Raw genomic sequence first — 27,668 nt, forward strand, 5'->3', positions numbered from 1 at the left:
GAAACAGCAGGAGAGGATTCACTACAAGGCTGTCAAAAAATTGGCACTTGAGTCGACGAAAGTTGAGTATTAAAAAATGACCTAACGTTTAAGATAAACATAAATAAATGCATACAATAACCAAAGTTCTGCCAATTTTAAACAATCTTAACATGAAAGTACTCTAAATTTTGACCTATTTTAATACAAAACTAGTCACACATAAATGGCTTAAGAATTTTATCGGGCTAGAACTAGTTTCTTATAATTAGTAATGTAAATAAACATGTATGTATTTTTTACAAATTCAAGAAGTCCAATGGAGATCACAGATATATTTATTACAGGGATCAAGGATCTAAATCAACCCCAAACCAAAGCCCAACCAAGTAGGAGGCTCTTATTCCTAAACCACCTCAGCTTGACAGAGAACACTCTAGTGCTCTACAAATTTTAGTCTGGCTTAGCTTCTGCATTTTCAAAACATGGTGATTCACCTCTAAAACAATTTTTCTCAAATTTTATATAACCAATATTCAACCACATGGAAACATGTTTAAAGGTAAACCTTACTTTTTACACATAACACAAAGTTTCTTTGGAGCAGGCTTGTGAGAGAAGGAAGAAAGGCAGGTGGTAGAACAGAAGAGGTGAGCTGATCCTTTTCGCTGATAAGCTGTCTGTCCCTTCTGCAGAGGTTTTTTGCAGTTTGCGCAAGTGACTTTAACTGGTTTAGTGGGTTGCTGTTGGGCAGAAGGCTGGAAAATCTGTTTAGGAAGCGAGGCCACTGGTGATAAAGAATCCACCCCTGGCTGTTTCTGATTACGGGGAAAGGATGCTGATTGGGAGATCCAAGAATCTAAAAAAAAAACCACACACACACACATTGAAATTTGTATCAGAGAAACATTCTGTACATTTCAGACATCAGGAAGGTACAGTACAGCGGACGGTCAAAGGCATAGACTTTGGAGGCAGCAAGGGTGCATGCAGGCTTCATTACCTACCAGCCCAGGAAGTTACTCACTTGGCACCTAACTCGTCTCTCAACTGCAAATGGAAACTTTAAACAAGATAATACATGGTTTAAAAACCATGTATGACTGACATATAGGAAGCACTAAAAAGTATTAGCCATTAGTTATTAAACAGGAAGAACTTACAGAATATGACTTTAAGCAAGGAACACATATATCAACATAAAAGTATAACAAAATCTTGACCAACCAGAATCTTTGACAAATATAACATAGGTTGGATAAAGTTACAAATGATTATACTCAAAACATATTTCTAGGAACTTCCCTTGCAGTCCAGTGGTAAGACTCCATGCTTCCACTGCAAGGGGGCATGGGTTTGATCCTTGGTCAGAGAACTAAGATGCCACATGCTGCATGGCACAGCCAAAAAAATTTAAAAATAATAAAAAATTTAAAATAAATCTTTCTGAGAACAGCTTTTCTATATACATGTTTCATTCTATAGCCTCCAAGTACATCACATAATATCAAAGAAATCGGAGTGTTACACAGACGTGGGGATCAATACAACATCACCCAGGGGTGCTGCCCCTGCCAGCAGCACAGCCTACTAGGCATGGCACTGAGAGCTGGGAGCCCAATGCTGGGGAGCAGAGGTCCACCCCTCTCTCCTTCACAGTCTGCTTCAGTGGGATGAGCAGTGAGTTTCCAGCCGACCACTGGTCACCACTCCACAGCCTCTCGATGCAACACCACTGTGTGTGTGCGTGCTCCATTGCTCAGTTGTGTCCAGCTCTTTTGCAACCCCATGAAGTGAGGTTGCTCAGTCGTGTCGGACTCTTTGCGACCGCATGGGCTGGAGCCTACCAGGCTCCTCTGTCCATGGGAATTTCCAGGCAGTAGTCCTGGAGTGGATTGCCATTTCTTTCTCCAGGGGATCTTCCCAACCCAGGGATCAAACCCGGGTCTCCTGCATTGTAGACAGACGCTTAACCGTCTGAGCCACCAATACTGCAAACGTTTTGCATTTTGAAACTTTTCATGATATTGCTTCTAACTTCTACTACTGTGTCCTCTTGTAATATTTTTCCTTTCGAGCTCCTTGTGAAATTTGAACTTCCATACAAAAAAGATGTCCTTTCATATGAAAAACAAGTACAAATATATCCAGAGTATGAGGACATTTCTTTACTACCAAAACTTTAAAGAGGGCAAGTTCCTGGTTCTGACCAGTCCACGGACATAATGGTTTCCAAGGGCTACATACATTGCTATTCAAATTTTACCTAATCCACAAACCCCTCCGAATAAATCCATACTTGATACAGAGTAAACAAAGCGCATTTCAGAATCCTGTCACCCTGATACCATGAGGGCCGGTTTTAATGAAGAGGTAAAAATACTAATGAACACGAAGAATGCAGATTACTGAAATGGCAGTTCCATCTCATGAAGGGCCATCAGACAAAAATTTTATTTGAATATATGTTAGAAGGAATAGCTTTTACAACATAAAGTGGCTCCTTAGAATTTTCAACTCTGTAGGCTTCTCATTTGAATATATACTTAAAGGAACCTATTTAAACCTAAAATTATCTATTAACTTGACATTGAAAAACGGCATTTTTTTTCAATTTAGTTTTAGGCCCTGTAAACTAAACACACAGTAGCTCCTTTTATCTGTATTTCAATTCTTACATTTCCCCTACTTTCAAATTTTCACCTCCTCCAACATCAACACACTTTTAGGAATGGAAGGGATTTAAGCATTCTGTCTGAAGCCTCTGTTTTACACAAGGAACATCAAGGAACAGAGGTTAATTTGCCAAAGTCATCATTAGTCTAAGAGCCAGCATAAACAGCTAGGATGTTGTAATTATCCATTACAAACAAAGACCGCAGATACACACAAGAGCTAATCCGTAAACTCAGGAGCAAAAGGTGTTATCTGTCTGGCTTTCTGATGTGCACTTGACATTGCCTGACTCAGCAACAGTCCTAAAGTACTAGGGGTCCCAAGACACATGGATAAGAATATTCTTAAGAGTTATTTTTTGTGATCCACACAGTCAAAGGCTTTGGCATAGTCAATAAAGCAGAAATGGATGTTTTGTAGAACTCTCTTGCTTTTTCGATGATCCAGCAGATGTTGGCAATTTGATCTCTGGTTCCCCTACCTTTTCTAAAACCAGCTTGAACATCAGAAAGTTCACAGTTCACGTACTGCTGAAGCCGGCTTGGAGAATTTTGAACGTTACTTTACTAGAGCGTGAGATGAGTGCAATTGTGCGGCAGTTTGAGCATTCTTTGGCATTGGCTTTCTTTGGGAGTGGAATGAAAACTGACCTTTTCCAGTCCTGTGGCCACTGCTGAGTTTTCCAAATTTGCTGGCATATTGAGTGCAACACTTTCACAGCATCATCTTTCAGGATTTGTAATAGCTCACCTGGAATTCCATCACCTCCACTAGCTTTGTTTGTAGTGATGCTTTCCAAGGCTCACTTGATGTCTGTCACATTCCAGGATGTCTGGCTCTAAGTGAGTGATCATACCATCTTCATCGTGAAGATCTTTTCTGTACAGTTCTTCTGTGTATTCTTGCCACCTCTTCTTAATATCTTCTGCTTCTATTAGGTCCATACCATTTCTGTCCTTTATCGAGCCCATCTTTGCATGAAATGTTCCCTTGGTATCTCTAATTTTCCTGAAGAGATCTCTAGTCTTTCCCATTCTGTCGTTTTCCTCTATTTCTTTGCACTGATCACTGAGGAAGGCTTTCTTATCTCTACTTGCTATTCTTTGGAACTCTGCATTCAGATGCTTTTATCTTTCCTTTCCGCCTTTGCTTTTCACTTCTCTTCTTTTCACAGCTATTTGTAAGGCCTCCCCAGACAGCCATTTTGCTTTTTTGCATTTCTTTTCCATGGGGATGGTCTTGATCCCTGTCTCCTGTACAATGTCACGAACCTCTGTCCATAGTTCATCAGGCACTCTATCTATCAGATCTAGTCCCTTAAGTCTATTTCTCACTTCCACTGTATAATCATGACGGATTTGATTTAGGTCATACCTGAATGGTCTAGTGGTTTTCCCTAGTTTCTTCAATTTAAGTCTGAATTTGGCAATAAGGAGTTCATGATCTGTGCCACAGTCAGCTCCTGGTCTTGTTTTTGCTGACTGTATAGAGCTTCTCCATCCTTGGCTGTAAAGAATGTAATCAATCTGATTTCGGTGTTGACCACCTGGTGATGTCCACGTGTAGAGTCTTATGTTGTTAGAAGAGGGTGTTTGCTATAACCAGTGCATTCTCTTGGCAAAACTGTATTAGCCTTTGCCCTGCTTCATTCCATATTCCAAGGCCAAATTTACTCCAGGTGTTTCTTGACTTCCTACTTTTGCATTCCAGTCCCCTATAATGAAAAGGACATCTTTTTTGGGTGTTAGTTCTAAAAGGTCTTAGAGGTCTTCATAGGGTTGTTCAACTTCAGCTTCTTCAGTGTTACTGGCTGGGGCATAGACTTGGATTACTGCGATATTGAATGGTTTGCCTTGGAAACAAACAGAGATCATTCTGTCATTTTCGAGATTGCATCCAAGTACTGCATTTCGGACTCTTGTTGACCATGATGGCTACTCCATTTCTTCTAAGGGATTCCTGCCCATAGTAGTAGATATAATGGTCATCTGAGTTAAATTCACCCATTCCAGTCCATTTCAGGAGGCAACAGTTAGAACTAGACATGGAACAACAGACTGGTTCCAAATAGGAAAAGGAGGATGTCAAGGCTGTATACTGTCACCCTGCTTATTTAACTTATATGCAGAGTACATCATGAGAAACGCTGGACTGGAAGAAACACAAGCTGGAATCTAGATTGCCAGGAGAAAGATCAATAACCTCAGATATGTAGATGACACCACCCTTATGGCAGAAAGTGAAGAGGAACTAAAAAGCCTCTTGATGAAAGTGAAAGCGGAGAGTGAAAAAGTTGACTTAAAGCTCAACATTCAGAAAACGAAAATCATGGCATCTGGTCCCATCACTTCATGGGAAATAGATGGGGAAACAGTGTCAGACTTTTATTATTTTGGGCTCCAAAACCACTGCAGATGGTGATTCCCGCCATGATATTAAAAGACGCTTACTCCTTGGAAGCAAAGTTATGACCAACCTAGATAACATATTCAAAAGCAGAGACATTACTTTGCCAACAAAAGTCCGTCTAGTCAAAGCTATGGTTTCTCCAGTGGTCATGTATGGATGTGAGAGTTGGACTGTGAAGAAAGCTGAGCGCCGAAGAATTGATGCTTTTGAACTGTGGTGCTGGAGAAGACTCTTGAGAGTCCCTTGGGCTGTAAGGAGATCCAACCAGTCCATTCTGAAGGAGATCAGCCCTGGGTGTTCTTTGGAAGGAATGATGCTAAAGCTGAAACTCCAGTACTTTGGTCACATCATGCAAAGAGTTGACTCATTGGAAAAGACTCTGATACTGGGAGGGATTGGGGGCAGGAGGAGAAGGGGACGACAGAGGATGAGATGGCTGGGTGGCATCACTGACTCGATGGACATGAGTCTGAGTGAACTCCGGGAGTTGGTGATGGACAAGGAGGCCTGGCGTGCTGTGATTCATGGGGTTGCAAAGAGTTGGACATGACTGAGCGACTGAACTGAACTGAAGAGTCATTTAAATACTAAAAACTGGAATTGAACTCTAGAGAATTAACAAAATCAAACATATACTCTTGATATGGTCAAAAGTTAAAGATCTACTGTTTATTTAAAGGAGTGGGAGGAAGGGAAAGTGTCCAAAGCTAGACCTATCCTGCAATCCCAGGTTACAATTAAATGTACCATCCTCAACAGTAAAGATTGCACACTATGTTCTTTTTCATACATTTTTAATATATTTAAAATTATAAGAGACAAATAGCTGTTTGAAACTAATTTGACTATTATCATGTCTTAAACTTTTACGTGAGCCAGAAGGAAAGATATTCTAATATACAGCTGCTAGCTGTTTAAATTGGTAAAACCTTTCCAGAAGGCAGCATGACAAACTATTTCCACAACTTAAAAATGCTCTCACAAGTTCACATACACATATACACATCAATGACCTACCAACACATATATGTAAATACATACAAGGGGAAATGGTCTTGGGAGACATTAGAATTTTTCAAAACTGAGTATTAAGAAACATACTTTTTTCAAAATCACTATAAACCAGAACCTTTTTATAACCAATGATCTTTGTACAGATGGAAGCAGTGACACTCTGTGATCCAGTAACTTTACTTCTAGGAGTAAATGCTAAGAAATCATCAGAAATTTGAGGGGAAAAAAGTGCATCATATACCAACAACAGCAAAAAAGGAAAATGGTGTAAAAGCCAAATATGGCGACTGGTATAACAAAATCCACTGTGCAGTCATTACAACTTCCGTGTATAAACAATTTTAGTGTTATGAAAAAATACAGAGCCACATTACGTGGAGGGAAAACAAGAAGGAACATTATGAAGAAGTGCACTCAAGCAAGCTAAGAAATACAAAGGAGCAAGAATGACAACCAGCCACTCAAACCATTATCAACAGTGGTAGGTAACCTTCAGTTAATCACCTTATATGGGTTTCTCCCCCCTATTTTTTAATTATGGATTTTCCAAATATTCTTCAGTAATTAGACATTACTATCATAACAGCAAAGAATAAGTAAGAAAAACAACTAGCATTTCACAAAACATTCTACACAGCCTCGGTTTCAGTCATTTCTTATTATTCCCCACAATCCTAGGCTAACAAGCTTAAAATTATGAAGCCTAAGAAGAGAAGGTACACGAGAGACAGGCAGGCCTCACATGGTCAGGAAAAGCCACAGAACTCTTCTCACAGCTTCCACAGAGTAAAGCTGCCTGCAGAAAGTATTTTCAAATAGTCAAGACATTTACCAATCTTTACATATTAAAAAAAAATTAGTGCTAATAAGTAAAAATTAAAATCAGACAGGCAGTCAAAATTAAACACAAATCTAAATGCAACTGTACATTATATTGCTCCTCACATGTACTAAATATCTTTTCATTCTCTATTTGCACATTAAAACCATACCATTAAAAACACAAGAGCATAAAATGAGTACATGACAAATAGGATGCCAAATTATTAGATTTGAGCATAGTAAATATAAAGAGTATTTTGTTCTGATTAATCTTCTAATACTCTACAGAGAAATATTACATACATAGTTTACATCTCTTATTAGTTAAAATTTGAAACTTGAAAGTCAATAGAATTAACACACCTTACATGAGTAAACTAACCAAAGTAGCACCAATTAGGACAATGAAAGAAGAACCTGCCTGTAAACAACCCCTAAAGGGGGAGCGGGAGAGGACCCTCACTGCTTACCAGGGTTGTGATGAGCTGCAGACTCTCCATTCTGAAATGCATCTCCTGCCACATTCATTCTACCAGGATTGAAAGGTCCTACTGCAGTCTTGGTCTGTGAAGTTAAAGACGGGGTGTATGTTTGCATATTAACACCAAAATTACTTGACTGCAGTCCATTAGAGACATCTCCCAAGCTGGCATTCTGCAGAGATGTTACGTGTGTGATCATCAGGTTCATGTCTCTCCCGTCAGTGTGTTCTAACTGGCCATCACTCACAGAGCCAACGCCTGTTTCTAAGGTCGTAACGTTAGCGATCTGAATCTCAGAGTCTGGTTCTGTGGTGATACCACTATTACCCATTCCTGCATTTACCTTACTTCTTGAAAAACTGGAAGGGGAGAAATCCACATCATTGGTTCTGTTTTTAGACTCAGATGGTCTCCGTTCAATAAAACTGGAGGAATTTTTCTCTTGCCCTTGATTTGTTTCCATATCCTCCTCATCATCAATGACGATCGTCTCACTTACACTCCCCTTCTGAGAAGCCAATTCTTTTGAGGAAGGAAGAATTTTGGAATCATTTCCTGGCATCTCTTCATTTTTTGATAATGTAAATGTTATGGTTCTTTGATCAGCCACCACTGGTGCACAAGGAGGAGGTGGTTGTACTGGTTCAATAAACACAACATCATCATCATCTTCCACTGATGAGCTCTGAAATTTATTAGATCTATTCACTAAAGGATTAGGTGGCCCACTAAACGAATTTCCTACATCCGTGAGACTAGCTGCCATGGCCGTCCTCCCCAACAGAACAGGAGTCTGATCAGTCACTTCCAATCCTCCTGCTGAACCTGTGTCCATGCCAAAGACCCTGTTAAGGAGAAGGAAAAAAGACACACGTTACAAATGTCAGTATGTGGCTTTTGATGCAACTCAAATTCAAAGAATTTTTTGAAGGTACTTTTACTTTCTTTCTTACTCTAAGTGACAACAATTCTTATCGATGATTCAGGAAAAATTTGATATCCATTCTGTGATCTTCCCTCAGTCACTAATCATTTCATATAGTTTAACATGTGATATAAAAATAACTTGTAATATAAAAATACAGGTAATTATGTAATTTTCAAAGAATATGCAGTATATTTGTAACCTTCTCTTCTCTACCACTGCCTACCCTATAAATTTTAACACTGAAAACATACATAAATCGTTCCACACACATGAACAACAAAATAACAAATCTGATCACGACAATCTCCTCTTGATATTTATCCCATTTTTTCACTGTACTGAATAAAATGACATGATTTAATCTCCAACTTTCCTTATCTTTTTTTAAATCCATTATTCTCACATTCCCTGGCTCCCATGTAGCTGCATGATTAAATCCTTCTGAGAATCCTAAACTTTTGTCAACTGTACCCACAAAGCGTAAATGCCCACTGCTCTGCCCTTCGTGTCCATCTATTGGGCTGTGTAACAGTCCTGACAACATCAGATACTAAGCCCTGGAACCTGTAACTGTTACCTCACATGGAAAGGGGGTCTGTGCAGAGATGACGAGGAGAAAGGACTTCAAAATGGGCTTAGCTGGATGGGCCCTGTACATACCTCTCTTGTACCCCATTAAGAGGTAGAGGAGACAACAGGCACCGAGACCAGAGGCGGCTGTGGAGAGGGAACGACACAGCCCAGCATGTCACAGCACCAAAACCTATAGGAGGTGAGGAGTGAGCCCTCCCCAGAGCCTCCCGGGCAAGCTCAGCTCTGGTGACACCTTGGCTTGAGCCCCAGGCCACCAATTTCTGACTTGTGACTTCCAGTTTTAAACTGCCAAGTTTGTGGTAATTTGTTACAATAGTCCTAGGAAAATATTATCTGCCCCTTGGTTACATCTTCAATATAACCCTGATACAGCTGTAATATTTGTCCCATGTTCATGACTTAGAAACTGTGGCTTAGAGACACTAATTAACCAAGTCACACAGCTAGAATGCATCTCCAGGTCTTCACCGCAACAGTCCAAACTCCTCATGACTCTGCCACAGTCGATTCGTATTTCTGAGCACCTACTACACAGGCAGAGCTGTGCCAAAGCCAACGAGACAGCAGCAAGTTAACAATAAAACAGTCAGAAAGGAGAAAAATAAGTTACTGAGCAGATAGACGATGAGGTTATGGGCACGGATGGTAGCAGACCCAGTCCTGAACATGGATCACCTTCATCTCAGAGGCTAAACTGGAAAAAACAAGGAGGGAAAATGCAGGGTGAGTACAGACTGCAGGTCAATTTGCAGAAAGACAGACAGGACCGTGAAGTGGTTTGTACCCTACACCTTCAAAGGAGACAAGACTGCAGCTCTGCAGGTGTGGAAACCTGGTCTAAGGGCCCAGTGGAAACTCTGAACGGCCTGGTAACCCTTCTTCTCTCATAAGGCCACTCAGCCCAGTCTGAAAACACAGAAGCTTACAAACACTGCTTCATCTATACGGCCGTGTGCTTACATTGCGACAAAAGCCTCTGAACAGAAGACAACCACCCTAATATAAATAATTATCACGCTGACAGACGGCTGACAGGGATGGAAAAACTATTCACTGTGTGTTTTGGTGCACTTTCTGAATTTGTGAGCATGATTTCTCACTTATTAAGTTAAAATTTGAATTTTAGAAAAAACAATGGGTAACAGGATGAAGAAAAAAGACCAAAGACCTCTGTGAGCAGGTGACACTTCACTGAGACCTGGAATGACGAGCAAGAGCTAACTGGGAAACTGGAGTGAGGGCAGCTCCCAGAGAAGCCCAACAGGAACAAGGCTGACACTTCCAGCACTAGGGTGAAGGCCAAACATGGCTGGAACAAGGTCCAGGTCCATGGAAGGGAACAGGACAAGAGGAGATACAAAAACAAGCAAAGAACTCACCAAAGTCAGCAAGTCAGGTTAATAGTTGCATTCAACAAAGATTTATGGAGCACCCAGTATATACAAGACACAGTCTGAGGCATTGAGAAAAATCAATAAACCAAACAGGTCAACACCCCTGCCAACAGAAATCATGAACCTGGGAGTCACTTGATGGTCTAGTGGTTAGGACCCGAGGCTTTCACTGCCGAGGCCTGGATTCAAGCAACCACCAGAACTATTCTAAAATTCCACAAGCCAGAAAAAAAAAACCCACAAATGTGTGAATCACTATGTTGCACACTTCAAACTTTCAGAATATCATGAATCAATACTTCAATTAAGTAAAAGCAGTAGCTCAGATATATAAATCAAAAGTGCCCAAGGTTCCAAGACAATGTCAGGACTCAACACACACTGCACAAAGCTTGGCTCCAAGGCTTCCCTTGGTGCTCTAGTGGCTAGGATCCACTGGCCAATGCAGGGGACACAGGTTCGGCCCCTGGTCTGGGAAGATCCCACGTTCGGTGGAGATTCTGCGCCCATGCTCTGCAACTACTGAGCCAGCACCATAGAGCCCACAAGCCACAATGGCTGAAGTCCACACTATAGAGCATATGCTCCACTATAAAAGAAGCCACCGCCATGAGAAGCCCACATACCACAAACAGAAAGCCCACACAGCAATGAAAACCCAGCACAGCCAAAAATAAATAAATCTTTTTTTTTTTTTTTAAAAAAAGCTTGATCCTACAACTCTCTTCATTCTTCTTGTTTAAGCTGTTTGTTTCAGCATGGAAGACATGCTAATATTAGAAAATGAGAAAAGACACATTTATATCTGCTTTAAGGAAAATAGTTAATTTCATTTACAAATTTAAGGGATGACTATTTTGCCTTACTCAAAGACCTAAAAATTATCATTCTAAGCTCTAAGACACTTTAACTGTTATTATTATTTTTTTAGCTGTACCATGCAGCATTCAGGATCTTAGTTCCCCAACAAATGATTGAACCCAGGCCCTTGGCAGCAGGAGTGCAGAATCCTAACCACTGGACCACCAGGGAACTTCCCTAAGACACTTTAAATACATTTTCAAATATTAAAATATATACTGTATTAACCTAATAGGGAAGACTTGTTTATGGTAAAACAGCATGTGCTGGGAGAAACCTTCACATCAAGGCCTTCACTTAACTTTAAGTAAACATAAAAAATTTTTAGCCTCACTACAGAAAGTTTTAAATGCTGAAATAAGCTGAATAACATTTGATTCAAAATTTTAATAATTGATTCAATTAGGTTCTCTTAAAATACAAGTACATTCATCCAGTAATAGTTAACGTGTATTTAATACTTATTACGCGCCAAATACTCATGATGATTAAACATTCAAGCAACCCAATGAAAAGTAAAATCATTATCTCCCTTATACAGATTTTTTAAAAAATGCAATCATCTAAAGTAAACTGCCCAGGACTTCCCTGGTGGTCAAGTGGTTAAGAGACATCACTGAAGGAGGCATGGGTTTGACACCTGGTCAGGGAACTAAGATCCCACATACCACAGACAAAAAAAACCTAAAAGTAAGCTGCCAAGACCACAGTGAGAAAATGGGAGAGGTCAGGATCTGAATGTTCATAACTACTATATAATATGTTATTAAGTATTAAACAATAATATAGCACAACTCTTATTAATTAAAAAAAAAAAGACCACACCATTCAATAAAAAATTAACCAAATCAGTATGTGAAATATACAAGTATCAAAAGGAAGTAATATCAAGCCCAAAGTGCCAGGGTAAGATGAGATGTAACACAAATGGAACTGACTTGTAGTTAACATCTATCTGTCAGAAGCAAGGAAGGATCTTTATCAACATAACAATTTTCAGAAGAATGTGGTGTAAATCCACTGAACTTAGGGAATGCAAAGGCTTTTAAAGCACGAGTTTCTTGGATCTTTTCTGTATTTCAGCATACCTAAAACAAGACGACAATTTCTGGGGCTTAAGACAGAACTGAATCCCCAGTGCCCTCTGGTGGCCATGAGGTGTCCCTTCATGTCTCCTCCCAGTGTGCGGGGAGAGGAGAAGACTTCCCTTGCTGCACAGTTCTCATCTCCTCATTTCTCCTAACAGTGTAACTATGGGGAGAGAAGACTTCTCTTAATGCACAGTTCTCTGCAGTAAATCCACGCTTCAAAACAGAGTAATTACTCAGCCATAACAGTTCTTTCCAAATCCTAGATTATAAATGTGGTCACTTCTATACGCCAGAGAGAATATGCTTCAACTACCACTCACTGAGCCCTATGAAGAAAAGACAGTCTAATTCAAGTTGGTCTCTTCTACCTTATCCAAATAAAATCTATTCCCTTCAGCCACTTTTCTATACTAAATCAATTCTAATTATCTATTTAACACCAAGTAAATAACTTCACTTTTCTGGGCTTCAATTTTCCCTAAAATAAATGGCATTTATTTTGCAGTTTTTCTTAGAATTTAAAAAGATAACTGAATGTGAAAATCAATTAACACATTGTTAACTTGTAACAATCACCAGGCAGTTTTGTCTGTACCTGAAGATTTCGGTTAAGTTTCTAATTCATTTTTAGGCTTCCTTGTGATACTGCTTCACTGTTATGGACCACATGCTTGCGTCCCCCTTCAAATCCATGAGATGGTATAAGGAGGCGATTAAGTCAGGAAGGTGGGGCCCTCATGAGTGAGATGAGTGACTGTTTCATAAAAGACATCAGAAAGCTCCCTCTCCCACCACAGGAGGACCCAGCACGAAGAGAGAAGCCTGTCTGGGAACAGGAAGCAAGCCCTCACCAGCACCTGGTCTGCAGAAGCCCCAGCCATGGACTTTCCAGCCTCCAGAACTCTGATTCATGAAGGTCTATTATCTCTGGTACTTCTGTTATGCCAGCCCAAGTGGACTGAGACAATCATCATAAATTATAAATGCTTTCACAGCTTTACTTGGTCTTTGATTCCATGAGAATCAATTAACCCCAATAGTTGACGTTCTCATGAAAAAAAGAAAAGGTAGTTAAAAAATAAAATGTTTGGGACTTCCCTGATGGTCCAGCTGGTTAAGATTCTGTTGTTTCCAATGCAGGGGACATCAGTTCTATCCCTGGTCAGGGAACTAAGATCCCACATGCCACATGGCATGGCCAATAAATAAATAAAATGTTGACATTCACTACAATAAAGTATTAGTAGTTGCTAAGAAAAGCTAGTGAACTTTCAATGAAAATCACAAAGAAAGCATTTCAAAATGATTCAAGAAAAATATTCATTCATCATTTTCTCACTGATTAGCCCGAGCTTTCTAGGTATCAAAGGAGGGGCAAAGAAAGCTAAGGTAAATTCATCTCTAGTAATAGTAAAGGCTATTATTCAATATGTGTTTATGGCATCTATAATAGTTCTGAGACAGTATGACAAATTAAACTTTTTAAAAATAAAAATCCCTGGGAATTCCCTGGTGGTCCAGTGGTTAGAACTTTACACCTAACCACTGCCACTATCTAACCCTGTGCTTCCAATGCAGGGGGCATGAGTTTACTCTCTGGTTAGGGAACTGAGATCCTGCAGGGCCTGTGGTGCAACCCACAAAAAAGTAAACAAACAACTGGAGAGGGTGTGGACAAAAGGGAACCCTCCTATATTGTTGGTGGGAATATAGATTGGTGCTGCCACTATAGAGAACAGTATAGAGGTTCCTTAAAAAAAAAAAACTAAAAAAAGAGCTATCATATGATCCAGCAATCCTACTTCTGAGCACGCATCTGCAAAAGATGAAAACTCAAACTAGAAAAAATATATATGCACCTCAATGCTTATAGTAGCACTATTCACAAGAGCCAAGATATGGAAGCAATCTAAGTGTCCACTGACAAGGAAATGGATACAGATATGGTGGATACATACACAATAAAATATTACTCGGTCAGAAGAAAGAATTCACATCAACATAGACGGACCTAGAGATTATCATACTAAATGAGGGAAGTCAGATGAAGACAAATGTCATATGACATCACTTGTAGAATCTAAAAAATGATACAAATTTAGACTCACAGACACAAGATAAACTTACAGTTACCAAAAGGGAAAGGGGGGTGGGGGTGGATAAGTTAGGAGTTTGGGATTAACAAATACACAGTATTGGGATTTCCCTGGCAGTCCAGTGGTTTAAGACTTCAACTTCCAACGCAGTGGAAGGAATCTAAGCAGCTAAGATCCCACACTGTCTCCTTGCCAAAAAACCAAAATATTAAAACAGAAGCAATACTGTAACAAATCTAGTAAAGACTTTAAAAATAGCCCACAGGAAAAAAAAAGTCTTAAAAAAAAAACCACATAGATACACACTACTGTGTATAATATAAATAAGGACCCACTATAAAGCACAGGGAACTACAGTCAATATCTTACAATAACTTATAGAAAAGAATATAAATAAGAATATATATATATAAAACTAAAATCACTTCACTATATACCTGAAACTAACACAACACTGTAAACCAATTATACTTCAATTAAAAAAAAATTAACCAAACAAAAGTCCTGGAGATGAAAAATTTAATAGCAGAAATGAAAAAAGTCACTAGAGGGGATTAACAGCAGATCTAAGCAAGCAGAAGAAAGAATCAGTAAAATGATAAGCAGAATAATTAAAATTATCCAGTCTGAAGAGCAAGAAAATAAGAATGAAGAAAAATGAATAGAGCCTAAGAATCTGTGAAACACCACTATGAGCACCAATATATGTAACAAAAAGAGACAGAAAAGAACAAAAAACACATTTGAAGAAATAATGGCTATAAACTACCCAAATATGATGAATATAATGAGGATAAACACACACACCCAAGAAGCTCAATTCCAAGATGGCCATACCAAGACAGTAATAATCAAACTGCGGACCCAACAGTAAAAGAGAATTTTGAAGTAAGAGAGAAGTGACTCATCATATGCAATGGATCCTCATCACCAGATTTCTCATCCAAAATCATGGATGTGAAAAGCTATGGCATGACATTTAAAATGGTGGGGGAAAAAAATCTGTCAACCAAAAATCCCATATCCAACAAAATATTCCTCCAACAAACATGAGAAGTTAAGACATTCCCCCAAAAAATACAGGCAAATTTATTTACCTGCAGACCTACCCAATATGAAATGCTAAAGGGAATCCTTCAAGCAAAAATACAAACTACAGAGTAAGTTGAAGCTGTAAGAAATACAGAACACAAATGAATACATTAAAAAAAAAAGGCAACAGGAAGCCAGTACTAATGTACCTTTGGTTTATAACTACTTATTGCCCTATGATTTAAAAGGCAAAAGCATAAAACAGTAATTATCAATATGTTAATGAATACATATAAAGATGTTATTGGCCACAAACCTAATGTAAAGGGAAGGACAGAGATGTGTAACAGGCAGAGTATTCACAGATTGTTCAAATGAAGAGTATCATTCCTAGTAAGCTGTTGTAATACTGATTCTTATTTTAATCCTCAAAGTAACCATTATAAAAATAATTATAAACTATACAGGAGAAAGAAATCAAAATGGTACACTAGAAAAAATTAAACACAAGAGAAAGTGATAATAAAAGAAATGGTGGGGGGGGTGAGGATTTAAGACAAACAGAAAACAAGTCACAAAACGGTGGAGGTAAACTCCTTATTCCTTACTAACAATTACTTTAAATGTAAATAGACTAAATTACTGAAAGAGCTTAGGCTGGATAAAAAGATACACATGATCCATCTATATTCTATCTAGAAGAGACTCATCTTAGATTAAAAAAAATACAAGGAGGCTGAAAGTAGGATAGAAAAGATACCCCATGTATATAATACCCAAAAGAGAAATGCAGTGGATGTGTGGATATTGGACAAAATAAACTGTAAGTCAAAAAAGCTTACAAGAGGGTTTCCCCAGTGGCCCAATGGTAAAGAATCCATCTGTAAATACATGGGACACAGGTTCAATTCCTGATCCAAGATCCCGCATGACACAAAGCAACAAAGCAACTACTGAGCCTAGCTCTAGAGCAACTACTGAGGCCTGCACACCTAAAGCCTGTACTTCACAACAAGAGAAGGCCCAAGCACCACATCTAACAGAGTAGCCCATGGAGCATCAAAGAGCCAGCACAGCCAAAAATAAATAAATAATTTTTAAAGCCCTGATTAAAAAAAGAAACTTGGGAAATAAGAAAATAATCGTAAGACAAAAGAAAACAAAAACACAACATATTGAAACTTAAGGGATGCAGCGGAAGTTTTACTCAGCAGAAAACTTACTGCTATTAACACCTACATTAAAAATCTCCAACCAGTGAAGTTTACACCTTAAGAAATCAGAAAAAGAGCTAAATAAACTAAAACTAGCAGAAAGAATGCAGTAATAAAGATCAGTGCACAGATACACAAAACAAAGAACAGAAAAAGAAAGGAAGGGCTTCCCAGGTGGCGCTAGTGGTAAAGAATCTGCCTGCCAATGCAGGAGACATAAGAGACATGGGTTTGATTGCTGGGTCTGGTAGATGCCCTGAAGGAGGGCATGACAACCCACACCAATATTCTTGCCTGGAGAATCCCATGGACAGAGCCTGTACAGTTAGGGTCACAAAGAGTTGGACACGACTGAGGCAACTTCACACACACACACACACACACACACACACACACACACACACACACACACACTCCAGTACAAAATAAAAAGGGGGGGAAATGGAAAAAAAATTTTAATAAAAGAAAAAATAGAGGAAACAAAAAATTACAAATATGTGGCTCCTTGAAAAAATTAACAAACCTTTAGCTAGACTGACAAGGAAAAAACTCTCTAAAGTTATTAAAATCAGAAACAAAGAGAATTCTCTGGTGGTCGGGTGGTTAGGACTTTGCCCTTTCACTGCCAGGGCCCATGTTTGATCCTTGGTCCAAAACTAAGATCACACAAACCAAGCAGTGCAACCAAAAGAGAAAGAAATTGACATGTGACTAGCAGAACAAATATAAAATTGTTTTAAAAAAATCAGAAATATTAATAAGGTATCACTAGTGACTTTATAGAAATGAATGAATATAATTTTGCAATTATATGCCAAAAAACTGGACAACCCAAAATAAAAAAATTTTAAAAACAGGTAAATTTTTAACACAAACTACAAAAATTGACTCAAGAAGAAACACAAAATATGAATTATAACATGCAAAGAGACTGAATAAGTAATCAAAAAATCTCCCAGTAAAGAAATCAGGACTAACCAGGTGAAGTCTACCAGACATTTAAAGAAGAATTAACACTGTTTTTTCTCAAATTCTTTCTAATGATGTTCAACATAATCAGTTATTAGGGATATGCAAATCAAACCAGGAAAGACATCACATCCATCAGGATGGCTACTATCAAAATAAACAAACAGTAACAATATTAGTGAAGGGAAATTGGTTAGCTGATTGAAGAAAGGATGATTCCTTGTGCATTGCTATTGGAAATGTAAAAAGGTGCCACCACTATAGACAACAGAATGGAGGTTATTCAAAAAATTGAAAAATGGAATTACCATAAAATTCGGCGGTGCCACTCTAGGTACACTATATCCAAATATTTTCTCTATAGTTAATCATTGTTGTATGGTACCATATGTATCTATCAATATTAAGGGATTTAGTCAGCATTTCATTGAATTTAGACATATCTGAAGACAAAATAAATTAATCTTTTCTATTATTCAAGTCTTCCCATTCAGATATATGTAAATCTGTCCACTCTGGTTTTCTTGCATGTCTTACTGTATTATTTTACAATTTCCTTCATAAAATTCTTGCATATTTGTTACAGTTGTTCCCATTGCTTGCAATAGTGAAATGGATTTTTCCCATTACATCATAAAATGTTTACATAGCAAAGAAACACAATAAAGTGCAAAAATATGAAAAAGATACATGCTATATAATGTGTATATTCCATACTTTAGGAAGAAGACAAATTAAACTGACAAAACTTTAACTATTTATTTGATAATATTTAGTGTTGGCAAGAACATGGAAAAACTACTAGAAAGGGCAGTGAGTTTTGTGGTCCAGCGGAAAGCAATCTGGCAGTGTCTATAAAAACATGTATGTAATATGCACATATACATGTTCAGTCGCTAAGTTATGTCCAACTCTTTGGGACCACATGGACTATTGCCAATCAGGCTCAACTGTCCTGGGATTTTCCAGGCAAGAATACTCGAGTGGGTTGCTATTTCCTCCTCCGGGAGATCTTGCTGACCCAGGGATAGAACCCCTGTCTCCTCTGTCTCCTGCATTAGCAGGCAGGTTCTTTACCACGGAGCCACATGCTGACTGGTTCTCCAGAATCTCCCCCAGAGAAAACACACATGAACCCAAAGGAACTACTTTATATATATTTCATGCAGCACTGTAAATAACAGAAAAACCCAAATAGATTAAATGTCCACCAACAGAATATCTGAACTGCTAAAAAAGTGCACGTCATTAAGTGCCACACAGCATTTTAAAAAGAAATCCTTACATACTAACTCAGAAAAATGTCTAAGACATACTACTAAGTAAAAAAACCAAGATGCAGGAAGATGTATATAGCTGTTTATTGTTGTTCACTCCCTAAGTCATATCTGTGTCTGACTCTTTGAGGCACCATGGACAGTACCTGTGGTATACCAGACTCCTCTGTCCTCCAGTATCTCCAGACTTTGCTCAGAATCATGTCCATTGAGTTGGTGATACTATCTAACCACCTCATCCTCTGCTGCTCCTTTCTCCTTTTGCCCTCAATCTTTCCCAGCATCAGGGTTTCCCCATGAGTTGGCTCTTTGCATCAGGTGGCCAAAGTATGGCATACAGCATACATGTTTTCAACATGCACATACAATTTATTATTACAGGTACATGTTAATATATGCCCAGGAAGGATTTAGAGTAATACACACTAAATTGGTACTACTACTCATCTCTGGGCAAGTGAGGAAAGGAGCCAGGAGATCAATGATAGATGAACACAGATTATGACTTCATGTTGCTTACCATCTAGCCACAAAATCTCTTTTAAGAAAATCTCTTTTAATATCTTTATCAGATATGAGACAATGCTACTCTGGTTTTAGAAGCTGATAGGAATCATTTAATTAACATATTAAAATCCATTCAAGGGCTATGCCAGCATCTAAAAAATAATCTCTTTTGATCTAGTAAATAAATGAATAAATCAATTAATTGATTCAAGTTACCTCTAGAGTGTAGAATTTCCAAGTTAAGGAATAATCTCTTCTTTTCCATAGGGTCAAACTTTAACTGCAAGATAATTTCAAATAATTTTAATTTTCTCTGGGGATCTCATCCACTCCCCTGATTTTAAATAAAACCTCAATGCCCAGACTGATTAACTCATCTCAGTTGAGGTGTCTCAAAGCCCCAAACCACCTACTCCCACATCCAAGTCATCTGAACTCCCTTTCACCATTTATCTACCCCTCCTCCAATCTTTGCCATTTGGGGGAAGTTAATGTATCAAGCTTCCCAGGTGGCTCAGTGGAAAAGAACCCACCTGTCAAGCAGGAGACTTGGGTTCAGTCCCTGGGCTGGGAAGATCTCCTGGAGAAGAGCATGGCAACCCATTCTAGTATCTTGTGGGAGAATCCCTATCCATGGACAGAGGAGCCTGGTGAGTACAGTCCACGCAGGTGGCAGAGAGTCAGACAGGACTGAGGATGTGCGTACATGCCCTGGCCCTGACACTCTAAGGCTCCTCCTGATCTCACTCTGCTGAAAACAGGCTCCTCACGCTTCTGCTGAACTAGCACTACCACCACCACACAGAACTGAGACTTGTGGACCAGCCTAACATACTGGTCAGTACAACTCACATTAATCTGCTGAAGACCCTGGCAACATAAGGAAAGAGATTATCAAAAATGTCAGTTGCTTATTTATGTATTTATTTGGCTGTTTGTCTTAGTTGTAGCATGTGGGATCTAGCTCCCTGACCAGGGATCAAACTGAGCCCCTGCATTAGGAGCTTGGAGTCTTAGCCATAGGACCACAAAAGAAGTTCCCAAAATGTCAATTGTTGATAATAGTATATATGCAAAATGAGTAGTATGCTGAGAATGAAAAAAATCATAATGTTATTTTAGAAATACAGATCTTGAGGGACCTTATAAACTTTTTTCTGTCTGAAACCTCTAGCTGTGCATCACAATCTTACTTAAAATACTTAACTTAAAAACCTCAACACCTGCTTCACTGACTACGCCAAAGCTTTGACTGTGTGGATCACAGTGTGAAAAAGTTCTTAAAGAGATGGGAATATCAGACCACCCTACCTATCTCCTAAGAAACCTGTATGCAGGTCAAGAAGCAACAATTAGAACCAGACATGAAACAATTGACCGGTTCCAAATTGAGAAAGGAGTATGACAAGGCTGTATTCTGTTGCCTTGTTTTTTTAACTTACGTGCAGAGTAGATCGTGTGAAATGCTAGGCTGGATGAATCACATTCTGGAATCAAGACTGCTGGGAGAAATATCAACAACCTCAGATATTCAGATGATACCATTCTAATAGCAGAAAGTGAAAAGGAACTAGAGAGCCTCTTCATAAAATTAAGATGCTTGATGAAAGTGAAAGAGGAGAGTGAAAAAGCTGCCTAAATATTCAACATTCAAAAAACTAAGGTCATGGCATCTGGTCCTATCACTTCATAGCAAAATAGAAGGAAAAAATGGAAGCACAGATAGATTTTACTTTCTTGGGCTCCAAAATCACTGTGGACAGTGACTGCAGCCATGAAATTAAGATGCTTACTCCTTGGAAGAAAAGCTGTGACAAACCTAGACAACATATTTAAAAGCAGAGGCATCACTTTGCCAACAAAGGTCCATACAGTCAAAGTTATGGTTTTTCCAACAGTCATGTATGGATGTGAGAGCTGAACCACAAAGAAGGCTGAATGCCAAAGAACTAATGCTTTCGAACTATGGTGCTAGAGAAGACTCCTGAGAGTCAAACCAGTCAACCCTGAAGGAAATCAACCCTGAGTATTCATTGGAAGGACTGATGCTGAACCTCCAATACTTTGGATACCTGATGTGAAGAGCTGACTTACTGAAAAAGACACTGTGAAAGACTGAAGCCAAAAGGAGAAGGGGGTGGCAGAGGATGAGATGGTTTGATAGCGTTACCCACTCAATGCATATGAATCTGAGCAAAATCTGGGTGACGGTGGAGGACAGAGGAGACTAGCGTGCTGCCATCCATGAGGTCGTAAAGAGTCTGACATGACTTAAGAGACTGAACAACAACTGCTACACACTACAACTCTAGACTTCAATAAAGAAAGTGAAGTCGCTCGGTCGTGTTCAACTCTTTGTGACCCCACAGACTGTAGCCTACCAGCTTCTCCGTCCATGGAATTTTCCAGGCAAGGGTACTGGAGTGCGGAGAAGGCAATGGCAACCCACTCTAGTACTCTTGCCTGGAAAATCCCATGGACGGAGGAGCCTGGTAGGCTGCAGTCCATGGGGTTGCTAAGAGTCAGACATGACTGAGCAACTTCACTTTCACTTTTCACTTTCATGCATTGGAGAAGAAAACGGCAACCCACTCCAGTGTTCTTGCCTGGAGAATCCCAGGGACTGGAGTCTGGTGGGCTGCCATCTATGGGGTTGCACAGAGTTGGACACAACTGAAGCAACTTAGCAGCAGCAGCAGCAACAGTACTGGAGTGGGCTGCCATTTCCTTTTCCAGGGGATCCCCGCGCCAGGAATTGAACCCAGGTCTCCTGCATTGCAGGCAGACACTTTACCCTCTGAGCCACTAGGGAATCCCCTAGACGTCAATAGTACACAAAAATTTATTCTGCAGTTACAAAGTCCTTCAAGTGTTGTGTAAAACTTGATCCAAAAAATACATCTTAAAATATGCAATAAAACAACAGATATGCTCAAATGTGTTGTAATCCAACTTTTAACACACTTTAAGATCACCAACTTATCTTGTTACCCCTTGGTGCTGGTCTTCAAAATTCTCTTCTCAGTACTATTTTAATAACAGAAACCTAAGATTACAAATGGACTTGTTTAAAAAATAAGCTGCACATATAAAAATTAGCGATTCTGATTATGTAAAACAATTTTTTTTGCAGGTAAACAATCAAAATAAAAAATTAAAAACTACAATTGTTACCCAGAGACTCATAGTTGAAAATTATTTACCCAACAGTAACTTTCTCAATGACAATTTATAGTTTTTACATATTGGAGCTGTCCATAAGAACTTTGAGATTTGAATATCTTAAAGTGAAAGTCAAAGTGGCTTAGTCCTGTCTGACTCTTTGTGACCCCATGGACTGTATGTAGCCTGCCAGGCACCTCTGTCCATGGAATTCTCTGGGATAGACTACTGGAGTGGGTAGCCATTCTCTTCTCCAGGGCATCTTCTCAAGCCAGGGATCGAACCCAGGTCCCCAGCATTTCAGGTGGATTATTTACCATCTCAGCCACCAGGGAATATCTTAAAAGTTCTGTTCAATTCTAAAATCCCAATTTGTGCTCTGACAGGAATAGAAAAAAATTAACCAACTGAAATAAAAAATGGAAAATACATGGAATCAACACACTGTCTCAGCATACTTGCTTCCTAACTTAAAATGCCCTACATAAAATACTGTTAATCCAATGGGAGAAAGCATTTGGGTTTAGGCTCATCTTGCATTGCTTAAATAAAACATGAAAGGTGAACACGTCAACGTTCTCTTATAGTAAGTGTTACTCAATAATATATGCATGAATAATATTACCAGTAGACAGATATGAATGCCTAAAAAGAGATACAAAATTTCTAATTATACCACACCTTTTGACAACAACAGAGCTCCAGCATGCATATATATTCTTTTCATCACAGTTACAACACAGCATCTGACTAAAGGTAAAGATTCACTTTGCCTCAAATGCATTAGTAAGGCACTCTGTACCTCAAACAAGGGCAACATACAATAAAACTTCTAAAAATAGGAACATTGTTGTACAAAGATGGTATGTCAAGCTCCATAACCACACAAAGGTCTGAAATGTTCACTGTCAGCATCGGTGTGACATCTGAATATTCAGAGTTGTCCCACCACATGGGGTGCAACAGTCCAGCACAAGAGAACCTACAGGAGAACTCAGAAAAGCAGGGCCACTCTCCCTTTCCCTCAACTGTTTGACAAAGGACAGCAGGAGGAACACATACTATTAAGGATGCACTAAAGAAGGTACCATAAACGTGAAGTATTTTTAAATATCAAAATACTTCATATGTACAACTAAAGGTACCTAACTCACATTAAGTGCACGATAAATTCACATGTAATAAAGAACTTTGATTTAATCAAAGTGAATTTAAAATTGTCAGGTTATCTTTTTGCCTGGTGCATTAAAGCACCATTAGTTGATGCTTTTCAGTAAAAAGTAAAAGATTTTTAATTCTGAGCTAAATCGTTAAGGAAAACAACCACCATATCCCTTCAAAAAGTGAGACTCCCCTGATGTCAGTGGTTAGGACTCCGAGCTTCTACCACAAGGGTCACAAGTTCAATACCTGGTTTGGGAACTAAGATCACACATGCTGCACAGCGCAGTCAGAAAAAAGTATATCCGTGTATAAATTATAGTTGGGCCTCCCTTTTACTGAGTTCCTTCATATCAGCAGATCCAACATATGCAGCACTATTAAAAAAAATCCAGGCATAAGTGGACCCACAATTCAAATCCATGTAGTTCAAGGGTCAACTGTATTTGAAAGAATCTTAGCTTTCATTAGTATACATATGTTGACATTACAGGCAAGTCCTGATTATACATTTTGTATGTCTTCATCTGCAAATGTGTACTTAACCAATTAACCTTCCTCCACCAACATCACAAATAAGTACAAAGAAAAATTTTAGAATGGTAAATCTTTTGGGAAAGTATGTGGTGATAATATAAGCTTTACCCATCTATTGATAGCTGAAAGATCTAATCCCTGATCCACTATATCTGAATTATTTAATGCCTGAAAAGACCTTTAAACTCATTACAGAAGTTATATTCATTTTAAGTTACAGTATTTAAGAAATAAACACTAAATTGCACACATACACACTGAAAAAAAAGAGAGTATATTATTTCTGATTCAAATAGACCCTATTAGTTTAAAAGCAGTCAAATAATTATCTTATAGTTATCTAATTGACAACTGTGGTACTACTTTTTTTTCTTAAAGGTATTCAGTAAGATTTAACATTCCATATTTGTTTACCCACTGGTCTCCAGGAAAGGAATACAGGCTGAAAAGGTTGTAACTTCCAGTTTTTTTCAATTTCTATATTTGTGAAATAAGCATATTATATACTTTAAAACAGGACAACACAAAGGACTTCCCTAGAAATCCAGTGGCTAGAACTCCACACTGCTAATGCAGGGGGCACAGGTTTGATCCCTTATCAGGGAACTAAGATCTTATAGGCCTCAGTGTGGCCCAAAGATTAAAAAGTAAATAAATAAAATAAATGAAAACTTACAAATGAAACAGGACACCGCAGCTGCTGAACTCAGGCCCGTAACCAAAACTGGTTAAGTTCAAATCCTGTTTAAACGAATACTACTGCCTGGGTTATCTGCTTATGCCTATTTCCTCCTCTAAGAATTAGGAATAAAAACACTAAGTTTTCATAAAGATTAAATTATTTAATATGTTAAAAATTAGTCTGGACATGTGTTGATAATTATAGAATGTAAATGATAGGTACACAGAGGTTCAATATACTGTTCTCCCTCATAAAGTTGATAGTTGCCATAGTAACTTAAAAAAAACCACAAACTTATGCTGGCATACAATACAGGCTCAATACATGCTATTTTTATGAGCCTGCAGGCCATTTGCCAAGATTTCCTTAAAGGAAATAATACATGAAAGTATCGGGGACCTGCCTAAAGCGGTATTTGCTTAATACAAGTTGCCATCCTCACATCATCCTTCACAATCAGTACTCAGTTTGTGTTCATCGTCTATTATTTTTTGGCCCATTTGAGACTTAATATTTAAGTATAAGCGACCATACTCATGACTCACCTTTGACAGAGATCTGCAAGTTAACTATCAGTGGGCTCCAGAGATATGTGTCCAGAACAGTAACTTCACTGATATTTTGTAACTCATTACAACGGATGGAAAATGACCTGTTATGTTTACCTTACTGTCTAGCATATTACAAGGCTACTTTAAAACCGACAAATTGCAAGCATTAAACAATTACTCTCAGGTAACACGTCAGGAACAACTCAAGGGAACACTAAGCATCATGAAAGATTTGGGGCTAAGAGTAACCAGAGCAGGGAACTAGGTGATAAAGTAAGACAACAGGAGGAGGGGGCCTCACGCCTTTCCTAAGCAAAGACATCCACCAACTCATGAACCCTAAGAGTCAAAATTCATGTTTTACATCACACACTCAGATCTAAATCTGCCTTTCTGCTTCTCCAACCCTTTCGATCAATTCTCCATTGAAAAGGAAGAGAAAGTGTTAAAAGATGGTTGCAGACCAGGCGTCAAACGAAACGACTTCAATTCCCACCCTGGAACTCTAGAGGGCGCCAGCAATATGCCCTCCTTCCTCCACCCCTCCTCCCGGGTAACGTGAGCAGCGGCAGGAGCCCGTCGTCTGGTTGCTGAGGTTGGTATTGCAGCAGGAGCGCTCTCTGCAGCGGTGCAAACAGCAGCGCCCACTCCCAGCTGCCTCACCAGCCATTATCCAGGCTGCGCCCCGGGGGCAGTGCCACCCAGGGGGAAGCTCCTCCCCCTCAAAACAACGGGGACGCACCGGTCCCCAGGCCGAGGCCCTACATTAACCTGCCAACGTCTTCCAGGAGCATCAAATTAGGGGCGAAAGACTCACAATCGGGGTGTTGTCCTCCTCACGCTCAGCCAAAGATGCACCAGGTAGGGATGAATTCAACTCCTGGTCCTGGGATAAGAGAAAAAATGAAAAAATGGATCAACAACATCTAACCAGGTGGAAGAACCAAGTCTTTTCCACCAGAAGGAGGCAGAGAACGGAATAAGAGGTCAAGGAGGTTCGGACCTTCGATTATTGCTCCCTAGCCAGGCATCAACAATCCCCTCCAACGTAAAGTAGAGCAAAACGGCATAAAATTTTTATTTGGGACCAAAACCCACGTGAAAGGCAAACCCTGGGGGGAGGAGGCGGAGGGCAGCAGGCCTGCTCGGGGAGGGGGAGGGGTAAGGGAAGGGCGAGCGCAGCCTCGACGCCAGCGGAGACTCCGATCCCCGGGATCGGCCCGCCCAGCGCCGTCTCTGCCGCGCCCGCACCCACGCCGGGCTGGGGGGAGCCCGCGTCGCCGCGGGGCGGAAACCCCCCGCCTGTGCCCCCGGCTCTTGCCCCGGGCCCGAGACTTGCCCCCCCGCAGTCGGCGACCGGCAGCGCTGCCTCCCCGTCCGCCATTAGAGACCCAGCCAAACAATACGTGCGGAGCCGAGCCGCGCGCGCGCCGGGGCCGGGGCGGCCGAGGAGGGGACCGGCGCGGGGGGCCCGCGCCCTCGCCCTCAAACTCGGGGACCTTGCGCCGTCGCTGGGAGAACGCTAACGGGACCCCGAGCCCCCACGGAGGCGCCCCTCCCCCACTCACCCCACCCCACCCCCACACAGCGCGACCCCCACAGCCGGCCCCCGCCCCGGGCGGCCCCGGGCGACCCCCGCCGCCGGCGGCTGCCTCACTCCGCCCTCGCGGCCGCGCCCGCACTCCCGCAGCCCGCGGGCCGCCCGCCAACGCGCCTGGGACATCAGCGGAGCCGCCGGCAGCCTGAGGCCCCGAAGCGGCAGCGGCGACGGCGGCCGCGCCGCGGGGCGCTCGTCCCGGGTCGGTGGGAGGCTTCGGAGGCCGCCCTCACCCATCTCCGCCTCCCGGCGCCTCCGCCTCCGGAGGCTGCGCCGCTCCCGGCCACCCCCACTGTCGGCGGCCCTGAGCTGGAGACACGGCGGGGACAAGCCTCACCCGGTTCTGGCTGCGGCTCCGCGGAACGAACCTCCCCGCCCCCGGCCCACCCCCCTTCGGCAACACGCGCAACTCCGCTCGGTCCAGTCCCGGCTTTAGCGCTGGTGAGGAGGCGGAGGCGGCGGCCGCGGCGGCGCGGCCCGACCCGGCAGGCCCCGCCCCCTGCGCCCTCACTGGCGGCCGGGGAGGGCGGCCTGGGCGCCTCGGGGATGCCCATTGGCTGCGTCCGCCTTCCTTCAGGACCCCCCCTTGAGGGGGTGGTCCGATGCCCTGTCCGTCAGCCGCAGACCACACCC

At 40.7% G+C, this 27,668-nt stretch overlaps 1 protein-coding gene across 2 annotated transcripts in view; it reads right to left on the minus strand.

Annotated features, from left to right (window-relative positions):
• Positions 1-26,322, minus strand: part of ZMYM2 (zinc finger MYM-type containing 2) — a 63,317-nt gene extending 36,995 nt beyond the window's left edge. The window contains exons 1-4 of one of the 2 annotated variants that reach the window (XM_068984602.1): positions 26,256-26,322; positions 7,726-8,227; positions 7,371-7,464; positions 553-838 (exon numbers count right to left, since the gene is read on the minus strand). In XM_068984602.1, coding sequence (XP_068840703.1) covers positions 553-838; positions 7,371-7,464; positions 7,726-8,217 — 872 coding nt within the window. In that variant the 5' untranslated portion in view covers positions 8,218-8,227; positions 26,256-26,322. Of the gene's footprint in view, positions 1-552; positions 839-7,370; positions 8,228-26,255 lie in introns of both variants that reach the window. The other variant, XM_068984601.1, reaches the window with a different exon arrangement.
• Between the last annotated feature and the right edge of the window lie 1,346 nt (positions 26,323-27,668).

This window comes from Capricornis sumatraensis, chromosome 12 (assembly GCF_032405125.1).
Source record: "Capricornis sumatraensis isolate serow.1 chromosome 12, serow.2, whole genome shotgun sequence".
Classification (NCBI taxonomy): Eukaryota; Metazoa; Chordata; class Mammalia; order Artiodactyla; family Bovidae; genus Capricornis; species Capricornis sumatraensis.